The following is a 13341-nucleotide window of genomic DNA, read 5'->3' as shown; positions in this document are numbered from 1 at the left end:
TAATAAATGACAGAATACATGATCTTCCTTCACTATACAGCACAACACTGCCTTTCTTATGATTCAAAGGACCCCCAATTAATAAATAAGTGGTATGAAATGTCCTCTTAGTGTTAATTCTGTTATGATGCCTGTCGTGGCGTCCCAGCTATTAAACCTCCCTCTTGAGAAAGGGAGAAAAAAAAACAGCGAGAGATAATAACATAAGCCTTAAGACGATCTTTCATCTGGCGTCCTCTGTTTTCAGCCATTACTTCTCTTCACAGACGAACTAAGTGTCAGATTAATGCTGCTGTCGCTGTTTAAATGGCCTCTAGTGCCACGAAGCTCATATCCCAGTTCTAGACGTAAACAGTGAGAAGTGAACTGACCGCAGCAGTTTATTCACACAATGAGACGAAGAAAGAAAAACACGATCAACAAAAGAAACTGTTTTATAGCTTTAACACACACGGAACCGTACTTCTGCGGTCTGCGGGGACTGAAACCAATGATTGTTTTCACTATTGATTGGTCAAACTGATAATCTGCTGATTATTTTCACAATCAATTGATTAATCGAATCGGATTTAAATATGTTTCATTTGATTTTGGATTCAGCTTGATTGAATTAAAGAGGAGAGTGTCATTATAGTTGTATCAGAGCTGCAACCAATTATTGTTTTCATGATCGATTAATCTGCCAGTTATTTCCACAATTAATTTATTAATCAGAACATTTTTGAAAAAACCTTCATCACAATTCCCCTGGAGCTCAACGTGACGTCTTCAGATTGCTTCTCTAGTCCAACCAACAGTCCAAAACACAAAGAAGAGCAGAAAATCCTCACATTAAAGAAGCTCAAACAAGTAAATGTTTGACATTTTTGCCTGACAAAATGCTAGAAATTGTTGGAAATGAATGTCTTTCGATCAACTGATCAATTAATCAAACTACAGTCGCAGCTTTAGTGTCCACATCTCATCCATTAACATGCAAGTCAAGTCTGTAATTAGCTGTATGAGAGTATTGGTCATTGGGCAATAATTAAAAAATAACAACAACTACATACAGTTCATGTTAATTGATATGTATAATTGAAGTTTTTTTCTAGTTTTTTAGTCCTAACTAGGGCTGCACAAAATGTTTTTTAAAAAAACCCAATGTATTTTGATTATTTTCACAGGTCATATAAGAGCAATATGATTCATATTTAGCAGGAATGATTATGTTTGCATTAAAATTCTCATTTTCACTGAAAAAAAAAATACTGAAAAACTGATTGCGACATTTTGGGGGCATCTGCATCAAACAATCCCAATTTCTTACATCATGAGGACAAGATTCAAATAATATTTCTACTAATCATGCAACTCTAGTGTCAGCAGATCAAAACTGAAACTGAGATTTGAATTGTTATTGCCATCACCATCTGAATTGTTATTATTTTTCCCTGGACATTGATGCAGCCAACAGAGGCCCGGTTGTCGTCACACACACACACACAGCTGGAGGCTCCTCTTGTCGTTGTTGTAACTCTTGAAGTTTTCCGTTCAATGCGCTGTGTCCGTATCAGTCGTACCCTGTAAGTAAGTTACAGCACAGAGCTTTAGCCCCAGGCATGGGCGAAGCTTACATTAGCCATGCATCTGAGCCGGCGCTAGCTCTCCTGTGTGTGTTGAGCAGGTATTACACTAAGCGTCAGAGAGAACCAGAGACGTGGGTTTTTTGAAGGCCCGCTGAGTGATTGGTGGGATATGTATTGCCCTACAGTGAGAGGCTCCACTCTGTAAAGGTGCTCGACGGTAATCGCTGAGTTAATCCCGCCCCGGTTGAAGCCGTATTGACGTTGTGAAGGCATGGTGTGAAGTATGTGTATGTTTACACCGGGAACATAAGCGAGCAGTGTATTCATACACACACACACACACACACACATCTACACACACATATAAATATCTGGTGGACATACTGACTCAGCAGTGACTGAAAGACTTAACTGAGTCATTTATCTGCTTCATCTCCTTTGAGTGTGTGTGTGTGTGTGTGTGTGTGTGTGTGTGTGTGTGTGTGTGTGTGTGTGTGTGTGTGTGTGTGTGCCTGTATGCTTTATACACACACACACAAGTTAAAACTCACCTTTTATGACAGATGATTTTATACACTATTTAAGCTTTGTGTTAAATGGTGAACATCTGATTTGTGACTTGGAAAGGGTGAAAAGTACAACCTGAAGAGCCTGACTGGTTATGACTGGTCGATATTTTCAGCTGACAAAATCACAAATGTATCTTTAATCTTTTCTTACATAATATAATCCAGAAAAAAGATAGTGAGGGTCATTTATAATTTTTAAAGGCCGCTCTGTTGTTATCAGTGATGCTGGTTCAGGCGTGTGCAAGCTGACCAATCAGAGGAGACTGGGTATTCTAGAGGGCGGGCCTTAAAGAGACAGGAGCTAAAACAGAGTGTAAACTGTAAACATCCTGCCTCCCTTACATACTTATGTTTACGTATTTTTCTACGTATCCACACCTGAGTAATAGCTGCAAAATTGTTACATTTTTTTTACTCCCTAACAACAAAAATCCAGTTTCTGTCAGGCTTTAGAAGCAACCAAGGAGTGAATGTTAATATTAAAATTAATAAAACAGTGTGTTAACCCTGTGTTCTACTTTGTTTGTGTTTTTTTTTTTCCAGGTAACAACAAGGAGGAAGAGGAGGCGATGATGCAGGAGTGGTTCATGTTGGTCAACAAGAAGAACGCACTCATCAGAAGACAGAACCAACTCTCCCTGCTGTACGTATATTTAGGATTAACCTTTGACCTTCACATGCTTTATTATTTTTATCTTACATCCACTGTGTCCTGTTCTGAAGGTCAGTCATTTCACAGGATTCATGCGGTTTTATTTAAATAGCCAACTACTGTAAACCATTTTCTTTAGAGTGAGCAGAATAGATGCAGTTTGTTTGTTTTTCTGTATTTCTTCTCGCACTGAGAAGCATCAGAAAACCAGAAAAACATCACACGTCTGTTCCAGCGTCTGATCAAACTCGTTGAAGCCACGCGGGGTGGGAGTGTTCCTTCCACTCCATTCACCCCTCCTCTGTCTATCCGCTCATTGATTTACATGTGGACGGGATATGAAATCAATAGAAATGTGGCGATCATCACTCTATCGCTAGTCTCTTTGTATGTGGTCAGCTGCGACAGGTGGAGACACACACACACACACACACACACACACAGAGCCTTTTTTTCTTCATTTGTGGCTGTTGGGATTTCAAAGTGTGCGAGTGGAGAGATTGAAGTATTCATAATCACATTATATCGTGGGAAAGGGGAGGCTTTTAAAGTGGCCAATTGACAGAAGGGCTGATTATTAGCCCTTTCTGTTCTCTCTTTGTGGAGGCGAAGAAAAAAGGCGCCTGTGAAGGACAAATTCTATTAGGGACGGAATAAGCTCATTTTTTAATATGGCTGAAAGAGGAAAGAATTCAATTTGTGCCACACACACACACGTATTACCACACACACTCATTCCATGTTCTTAGATGCACATTAATTTCTTTGTCTTTCTCCTTCAACCTCGTTTTGTTTTATTTCTCATTTTCGTCACCTGCCTCGTTTTTCGTTTTATTCACTTCTTTCCTCGCACGCTCACACACATTCACCCAGGGCTGTGAAAGCGCAGTATGTGTATCAGTTATGTGCAGTAGATTAATGCGAAGCCGGAGAAGGTCCAGGCGAGTAGCTGAATCGATGTTTATTGCAGGTTTCTTTAAGTGCTTAATGATTTAGTCATTAACATATTGATGAACTTTGTGTGTGTGTGTTTTTTCTCCTCTCTCTCGCTCTGCCTCTCTTTCTAACTTGCCACAGGGAGAAAGAGCACGATCTGGAGAGACGCTTCGAACTGCTGAACAGAGAGCTGAGAGCCATGCTGGCCATCGAGGGTAACAAACACACACATGAATACACACTCATGAGGTCAATGTGGAGTCTGCAGGTGTCACATAACAAAGACGGGTCTCCTGTCTCCGTCACAGTGTCACAAAATCCTCAATCTTTGTCATAACGTGCATTTTGAGAAACAAATACTTCCGCTTTTAATCACCAATTGCTCCTGTGTCTTGTGAAACTGCAAATGTGAAGTGAAATAAGCAACGATCCATCAGGGAGTCTGGATTTTGTAAATCCTCCTGCATTTATTTCCAGAACATCCAATAATAGTTGCGTTAGCTGCCAGAGTGGCAACTAGATGAAACAAACTGCAGCAGATGAAGTTTATTTTCTCTTCTCTGGTGATAAAAGAAGGTAAAGCTCCTGCCAGGGTTGTTTGAGTTCTAGCAAAGCATTTCCACCTCTATTGTTTCCCCATCCAGCTGTTGTCCAGCCTTCATCAGGAGCCCAAAGCAGGTTAATTTGAATTCTGCGTCGGCTTCTTGATGAGGATTAAGATGCGAGCTTTGCGAGGGGATTTCACTCCCTGATACTTGATCAATGCTATCTGTTTCGTTGCTACACCTCGACTAGCCGATGCCTGATTTGAAATCTAGCCGCGGCCACATTGGTTTGCAAGGTAATAAAAAAAAAAAAAAAAAGAAAAGAAATGCGGTTATATTATTGAAAGCTTGTTAACTATACCGCAGCCAGAAAAGCAGCCATTGTGTCGTATCAAAGTTGTCAGGGGGCCAGGGAAGTTTAATCCTCTTCGACTGCGTCCTCTTTGGCAAAATGAACCTTTTGCCAATCAATGCTAATTGATTTTGCCATTCGACATTGACCACCGCTGCTCCCCCCCCCTCCTTTCTCCTCGCAGCCTTCGGACACCCATTGTAATTTCACCGGGCACCTGATAAGATACCTGGTCCATAATAAATCAATTGTAATTAGCAAGAAAGGAGGTGGGCCGGGCAGGAGGGGGGGAGCAGACATGCGTAGCGGAGCAGGAGCTGCAGACGGCGCCACGCTGCCTGCGTCCAGGTTGATTCCCTCTGTCTTCGCATGGCCATTTTATTTATTTATTTTTATCGAGCTGCAGCGCGTCCACAGCTCGAGTCGAAAGGAAGGAGTTCAGTTTTTATCGCCCACATGAGAGTTTTCTTTCTGTGGGTTTTTAGTCTTTTTCCATGTGTGTCTGTGGGTTTCCTCTGCATATTCTCCTCATATATCGGACGTGTATCGTGTGTGTGTGTGTGTGTGTGCGCCTGCTCCTCTCTTTGTGTGTGTGGAAGTGAAAGAGCAGAGATAGTGTGCGAGGCGAGGTGGAGAGGTGGTGTGTGTCGTGTCACCGCGCTCCCCTCTGCCTTCATGTGGACTTGTTGGATTTGCAGCTGACTAACTTATCAGCCGGCCTTATTTTCCTCCCTAAGGGAGGCACTTAACATTCACAGGCTCTACCTTTCTGTAGCAGCCACAGATAGTTCTGAGCTGCTGGGGAGAGAGCTGCGCGCGCGCGTGTGTGTGTGTGTGTGTGTGTGTGTGTGTGTGTGCGAGCGTGCGTGTGAGAGAGAGAGAGAGAGGATCTGTTGGTTTGAATCTGCGTGTTTACATCTCACAGGTGTGTTTGTGTGTCCACCTGTGTGCAAGTCTTTTTCCAAGTGTGTGTGTGTGTACGGCGGCCATCTCTCCAGCTCTTATTTGGTGCTTGGGCAGGTCCATTGAGCGATGGTCGGGCGTGCGAGTAATTGCTGATTTGGTTGGCCAGTCGATGACACAGAGAGAGAGAGAGAGAGAGATGCACTGTGAGGCCGAGCAGAGAAAAAAAAACACACATCACCAAGATACACCTGCCCTGACACACACACACACACACACACCCACACACACACCGCTCTACCTCTCAGCAGACCCACATAGTGTGTGTACAGGTCAATGTGCTCTACAGTAAACTGGTTACCATCCATTCCATTTAAAATAAAAAGCTTCTAAGACGCAGAAAATAATGACGTTGAACTCTGACATGGGAATAAATGCCAAGAATAGACAGCAAGTTAATTCAAACATCTTGAGGTTTGATCAGAGATTTTAAAAAAAAAAAATTTGAACTATCTGCTGGCTTTAGCTGCCGGGCCCAGTCTCCGTCACAGGTTCAGACCAGAACAGAGAGAGAAAAAAAACGAATGACTCATGACGTTTTCTTCTGCGTTTGTGTTGCTGACTTCAGCTGCACGACACTCAGACACATGAGAGGGAGGATGAGAGGAGGAGAGGATGAAGAGCGCTTTGAGGTGGAAAGAGGAGTCGGGAGGAGAGGATTCCCTCTGAAATCATCTCTGAAGCTGATATTCTGCTAAACAACAAATTCCTCTAAACTTCTTTTTCTTTAGATGTTTTATGAGGTAGAAGAGTGAAGCACACATGACCGAGTTACAGAAACATACAGGAGTTGCAGAGAGGAAGTTTGTTAGCTTTAGCTTAGCTTACACAGTTTTGTGGACTACGAAACTTCACCTGACTTTACTTCAGCATGATGCTGAGAAGATAATGACAGAATTAAAATTTTTGGGTGAACCTATCCTGTAACATCAGAGCGGTCACGACTCCACGTGGCTGATGTCGTTCAAGCCTCTGATGATAAACAGAAAAAAGAGACGATTACTTTCATCAGCACGGTGTTAGAAGAAGTTTGGTTAGCTGTGGCAGAATAGAACAGCTGGAGGTCGGGCGGAGGCTCTCGGACCAGCGTTGATGTTGTTTGCGAGCATGCTCAGTGATAACCGCGTCCGTGTACCTGCTTGGTCTGATGCCAGGTGAGAAAATGCCATCTGTATGCCACACTCTCATCTCCCTGCCACAAAATTGATCCACTATGCCCTCTTTATCTGCTTACCGATTCACACCTATGTATGCACACACACAAAGCTGTGTCTTGGCTCCCTCCGAAGACCTGAGTGTGTGTGTGTGTGTGCGTGTGTGTGTGTGTGTGTGTGTGTGTGTGTGTGTGTGTGTGCGTGTGTGTGTGTGTGTGTGTGTTTTAAAGTGGACGCCCTCTCGCCATCTAAAAGGGATTTATGCATAGCCAGGTCCCAGAGTTTTTCCTGTTACGGTTTGATATGATAAGCTTTTTTATATGTTTAAAATCAATATGTAATCCTATGCAGGAGCTTATCCCTCTCCACACCCCCGACACACACAAACACACACACACACACACACACTCTTCCCATTTGTAAATCTATTTGGGCTTTGTAACACATCGGGGCGGCGCGCCACAGACCCTGATTGATTAGGTGCACTATGGAATCCTATCACATGGGCGACTTTTGATGATGTCGCCAACTCTTTCAGGGTTGCTAGTTGACTGGAACCGCCGATAACAAGTAGCTTCGTTCCACGAGTTTGTTGACTGGAGTTTTGGGGGGAATTTAGGGAAATGTATTTGTTTGCATTAAGCTTGTTTGTGCAGCTTTTTGGGGGGCTCTTACAAGATAAAGTAAATGTGAATATTCTCGTCACTCCGCAGAAGATGGGACTTTATGGAACGAGCGCCTCCTGTAGTGGAGCTAACATGGTTTTATATGCTGGGTGTTGTCACATCTGGTGGAGCAGGTGTTGGAAATTGTGCAGCTTTGTTTAGATTCATGCTTCAGGTTCTGCATTGTCGACTGTCCGATCTGCCTCTGTGTCAGGAAAGTTAGAAGAATAAACTTTTTTAAGAGCCGTCTGTCTCAGAGAAGTTTTCATATGAATTGTGAGTCAGGAGAACTGATAATCAGAACTGTTGTCTGTTAGAGATGGGAGGATAAAAACACTATAACAGACTGATAAGTTGATCGTAGTGGATTTTTATTGTGAATAACAATCGTGAATTTCCTCACGAGTGACTCGCAGACACAGTGAAGCTCGTTAACGAACAGTCTAGTATTGATTTCCTGAAGATGAACGGACATCTTTCCCGTCATTCCAAGATACTGAACCGTGGCTGACGGCCCGGCCTGCCCGTAGAACTTCTCACAGAAACTGAGTTATATATCCAAACTAAATTACGACAGGGAGCTTATTTATCTTTTCTTTATTCACCTAATGATTTGTGATTCAATTATTGAATTATTAGAAAGGATTTTCACTGACAATAATGTGTTAGTGAATTATTAAAAACTAAATTTTGACACAGTTGTTTTTATTTTTACTGCAAATATATACGTATCAGTTCCAGAGATGGGTTATTGGTCTTCTTGTTTACTAATAGTTGATATCGGTATCAGCCCGGACTAAAATCACATCGATCGATCCCTGGTTCATGTTGGGTTTGGGTAAACTCCGGATCAATTGATTTGTTTTTGGTTTTTTTAGGTTTTGTTGTTATTGAGGAAATTATAGAATATGACCTGATTTTCCTTTAAATATTAGCTGTTGAAACAGAGACGTTTTGAAAACTGTGTTTGTGTTTAACTTTTCAACACTCTCCTCGTTGCCTTTGAGATGATTTCTATTTATCCGCCATTTTTCCCGGGCCCTGTCGACTTCCTTCATCTCTGGTGACACTTTTTGTCTCTTGACTCCACTTGGACTTCGGCCAAAACCAGCTTTCAGAGGCCTTTTATACAAGAACAAGAGGCAGAGAGGACGAGAAAGAAAACAACAACGGCAAAATGAAGCAGAATAAGTTTTATAGATCGTGTTCGTAAACGTCTGAACGTACGCGAAGCTGCGGATCAGATCTCTCCGATGTGTGTGAGACAGGAAACGAGAGACAGACAGATAGAGTCCCGTCTCTCCTCGCTGGGAGAGAACGAAGCTTTGGACCAGTTTGCTCTCTTGAATAAATTTAGCGTCGCAGAGAGCGGGCGGGGAGGGGTTCATGGGGATTTGAACCAGCGCATTCTTGTGTGCCTTGTGCAGACTCACATGGTTACCGTTGGCGTGCACGGCGAGGGTTATCTGAATACGCACCCACCATGTGAGTTGTACACACTCCTCTAAGTCTTTAACCTCGCTCTCTCTCTCTCTCTCTCTCTCTCTGATGGGGGAGGCGGGGTTCATGTGGAGGGTGGGGGGGTGGGGGGGTGGCTGTTGGGGGGGCTGCTGAGTGGCTGCAGGGTGTTTTGTTTGTTCCTGGGTGTCTGGTTACCCAGCCTGCCCTGCTCTGGTGTTGCCTGGTCACGTCTCTCATCGGCTCTCTTTATTGTTTACCTTCCTAATGAGGGGGGCGGGACTCTGCGACATGTGATTGACAGCAGGAACCCCACCACCACCTCCACCACCTCCTCCTCCACCAGGACTTTGGCTTTTTGGCTCTGAAGGAGGGCAGGATTTTTTTTTTTTTTTCTTTTTAACATACCTCTCTGTGTTTTTGTGGGAAGTTTTTTTTCCCCCCCTCTCTCTTCCTGAACCCTCCTTCTGTGGGCCGGCCTTGTCGAGAGAGAGGATTGTGGGAGTTTATGGCAGATATGGAAACGCACATTCCTGCCTCACAATTATCTAAAGATGATGACTCACGCGATGACTCATGACTTCTCTTCCTTTTTCTACACTTGGACACATTTTGTCTTGATTTCTCTGCTCGCTGAACCGCTTCTTGTTTTTAAAGATGAAACAAAAACCCTCTTCAGATGCAGGTTTGGACATATTTGGCAGTTCTGAAGTGTTTGTCGATCCCCCCACGGAAGCCAGAGGAAAGTAAATTTGCTTCCCTGAGAGAGGAAAAAAAAAAGAAAGAAAGAAAGAAGGAGGGAGAGGAAAAGGGGAACGTAGAGAGCCAAATATTGGGACTGTGTTCATTTCGCTCTGTGGTCGACTTCAAAGGGACGAGCGGGGCCAATGAAGAGAGCGCAGACCTTTCAGGACAAACACACTGCGCCCAGCGTGACACACACACATGCACACACACGTACACACTGCCTGACTGCCGCAATTTGACTCAATGAGAGGGGGGGTATTTATTTTTAATAAAGCCACACTTATTTTGGGACTGACATTTTACAACATCCCTTTTATTCTCGATCAATGGGCGGTTAAATATTGATAGAGGGGTGAAGTTGCCTACGCGCCACAGAAGTTGTGTTTTGAATCCTCTCTGGGACGGAGCAGATATTTATTTATTTATTTATTTATATGTAAACGTGAAGCGATGGAGACGGAGGGCGACACGTTCTCACAGCTGACGAGGATTTCCTGCCTGAGATGTTTCTGAATCTGAACGCCACATCAGCTGGATTAAAGATGACGCTAACCTGCTTTTTGTGGCACTTGTAACAATAAAGTTGAAGGTTATTTTATAAAATTAATGTTTTTTATGTAATTGTTAAAAATGACATCATTCTCTGAGCAGTCTTCAGGGTGAGGGGGTGAGGGAGGGAGGGAGGGAGGAGGAGCGCTGCCTCGGTGTTGGGTGAATGTGGAGCCGAGGGCGCCAGGCGGATATTTGAGCCCCAGGGGGAGCGAGTGCTCTCCTGTGGGCATCCCCCCTCCTCCCCTCCAGGGAGAGGCTGAGGGGATTTGGATCGGGGTCCCACCTGGACCCTGTGGGACCCTGTGGGGCCCTGTGGGGCCCCTTCCTGCAAAGACCCTGGAGAACTGAGAGACGGAGTCAGGGGATCACCTGTTTGTTTGTTTATGCAGCTGTTTGCATGTGAGGTGACTTTTACATGTTTACATTGATTTAGATTTTGAATAATTAAGACTGAACGAGTTCGTTTTTAATCGTTAACGAGTGGAAACAAACAGAATTTCACTCTGTCGTTATCCGAGATAATTTACTAGGTCAAAAATGTTCATCGTTTTTGGTAAAAACACAAATCTAGAATCTTTTTTTTATCATATCACCCATCAAGTCAACTTTGAGTACAAACACATTCAAACTGAGATTTACAACATTTCCTGTAAATCTCCACGTCCGACCATTCAGTTCTGAGTCTTTTCTTTCTAAACAGTCGTCTGTGTTTTTAGAATTACGACTGATGTCTTTAAACGAGCAGCGTGTCCCTGTGGGAATGTGTTTCCTCACATATCTCTGTGTGCAACATGACGCTGCAGATTAACATGACAGTCTGTCAAGTGTGTTTGCTCAGGTCAACACAATTTCACTGTGCAAACACACACACACACACACACACAGCCTGACCTGAGTGTGTGTACACGTCATATCTACACACTCTTAGATACGTGCAACTGGTCCTGTGTCCACCTCTACAGACTCCAGCAGGTTAACAGAAGATGAACCAAACTGTCATGTTGCAGCTCTGTAGTCCTAAAATCAGATTCCAGACGCAGCGTCATTAGAAATGTTTCTCCTCCGGGAGGATCAGACTCTTTGTAGGAATCTTCACCTGTCTCATGACGTCACGAGTTCCAGAACAAAATAATAAAAGTCGTCCTGGTGGTACAAAGTGTCTCAAAGGTTGTTTTTTTTCAGAGTCAGAACAGTTTGTCCTCAGTGTCTCCTGCTCTGACAGAGTTTGTTCCTCTGCTGTCGCTGCAGATTGGCAGAAGACGGAGGCCCAGAAGAGACGAGAGCAGCTGCTGCTGGACGAGCTGGTCATACTGGTCAACAAGCGAGACGCGCTGGTCAGGGACCTGGACGCCCAGGAGAAACAGTAAGTGACCCTCAGAACATCTCGAACACGAGTCCATCTCAGTGTGGGAATATCCAGGCGTCTGTCGTGGACTTGGACGTAGTGAAATCATTGCATGTTACGTTGCGTCCCAGCCGTCCTGCATGCACACCTGCGTGGGTGGGATCCCGTCCAGATTGGCGGCGCCGTCCACCAACAGGGTGCCGGGCGGTTGAAAGGTCGGGGCCCGGCCCCTGGCGCTAGGCCACTCCACGGGCATCCATCGCAGCAACTGTGTTACCTGTGTGTGTGCGTGTGTGTGTGTGTACCTCCTCCTCCTCCTCCTCCTCCTCCCAGACACATCTGACCTTTTGACCTTTGCCCTCCGCAGAGCCGAGGAGGAGGACGAGCACCTGGAGAGGACGCTGGAGCAGAACAAAGGAAAGATGGCGAAGAAAGAGGAGAAGTGTGTGCTTCAATGATTGTCACTTCAGAGAAAAACACAACCAACAAATGTAGCCGATAAAAGAAATGTATCATTATTATTATTGATATGATGATTATTATTATCATTATTATTATTATTATTATTATTTGATGGTGGCTTTCCTAAACGTTTCTATCATCCTGATGTGGTTGTTGTTCCGGTCAGTTTTCCCCGCAGAGACTCGGCCCTGCGACGCCTTTGCACCAACTTTATACTGACTCAAACTGTCCCCACTTATATACGATTATTTTTCATTTTAACTCTGGTTTTGCTTTACCAAGAACGGTACGTGTATGTAATATGAATAAAAGAGTGGCGGCTCTGTCAGACGGAGTGATACTTGCATGTAAAGATGCAGCAGCAGCAGCCTTCTCTGAGGTCTGAGGTACAGCAGCACAACTGGGTTTACTGGGACGGATGTTTTTGTTTTTTCTTCATCACGCTGAGATGATGATGATGATGATGATGATGAAGACGACGGAGTCAATGTGGACTTTTAAAAGGAAAAAAAAAAACAAGTCGTTACAATATCAGTCTTTTCAAGCTACTTCATTACTTGACTGTGTATCTTTTGAATTATTTTAAAGTTTTTACTTGTAAAATATCTTAAAGGGGGAACGAACGCATTACTGTTCATAAATCTTAACTTTTCCTATTGCTTTTTTTTTTTATCGTCTTGGCTTGAAAGCAGTTTACCAAAAGAAAAGATGTTTAAGGAAAGAAAGAAAAAAAAAAAGAAAATCTCATGTTGTATATTTTCATCACTGCTCTGACCAACAGCTTCCAAAATCCTCTTTTTGGTTTTTGTTTTTTTTGTTGTTTTTTTTTTTGTCAGGATTCATGCAGTCAAAAACAAAAAAATATATATATTATTTATTGTCTTTTTTAAGCTGCTTCTTGTAAGTGAACGTACCACCACATTTCATTTCATGTGCATTTTTTTTTCTTTTTTTTTTTTTGGCTCAACAAACTTTTTTGGTTTCTATTTATTGTATCTGAAGAAGAGAGAGTTATGCTTCCATCACGTAGAGCTCCAGATGTCATTTTACGTGTTGAACATTTATTATCTGTTTATTTATTCCAGTGTCATAACCCAAGTCTTCAATAATAAAGTCCTTATGATTTCATACTCCACAGACAGCAGCGTGTGGCGTGTTTTTGACCCTCTGGAAAATATTTCAAAGGTTTATTTTCTTATGTGTTTTTATTTTCTACAGATGCATTTTAAATTGTTTTATTGCGCACACACACACACACACACACACACACACACACACACACACACACACACACACCTGATCCAAAAACATAAATCTGATATTTTTCTAAAACTTATTGAAATGCATGCACGCCCTCGGCTGCAGCGCTGCAC

The 13341-nt window shown here is 43.2% G+C and overlaps 1 protein-coding gene across 5 annotated transcripts in view; it reads left to right on the top strand.

Moving 5' to 3' along the window:
* Window positions 1-13105, top strand: part of ehbp1 (EH domain binding protein 1) — a 144768-nt gene extending 131663 nt beyond the window's left edge. For all 5 annotated transcript variants that reach the window (XM_037123874.1, XM_037123875.1, XM_037123877.1 and 2 more), the window contains 4 exons: window positions 2681-2780; window positions 3867-3940; window positions 11410-11524; window positions 11874-13105. In XM_037123874.1, the coding sequence (XP_036979769.1) occupies window positions 2681-2780; window positions 3867-3940; window positions 11410-11524; window positions 11874-11964 (380 nt within the window). In that variant the 3' untranslated portion in view covers window positions 11965-13105. The remainder of the gene's footprint in view (window positions 1-2680; window positions 2781-3866; window positions 3941-11409; window positions 11525-11873) is intronic.
* Window positions 13106-13341: the final 236 nt, after the last annotated feature.

This window comes from Acanthopagrus latus, chromosome 15 (assembly GCF_904848185.1).
Source record: "Acanthopagrus latus isolate v.2019 chromosome 15, fAcaLat1.1, whole genome shotgun sequence".
NCBI classification, from domain to species: Eukaryota; Metazoa; Chordata; class Actinopteri; order Spariformes; family Sparidae; genus Acanthopagrus; species Acanthopagrus latus.
This window is presented reverse-complemented; position numbering and strand designations above follow the sequence as displayed.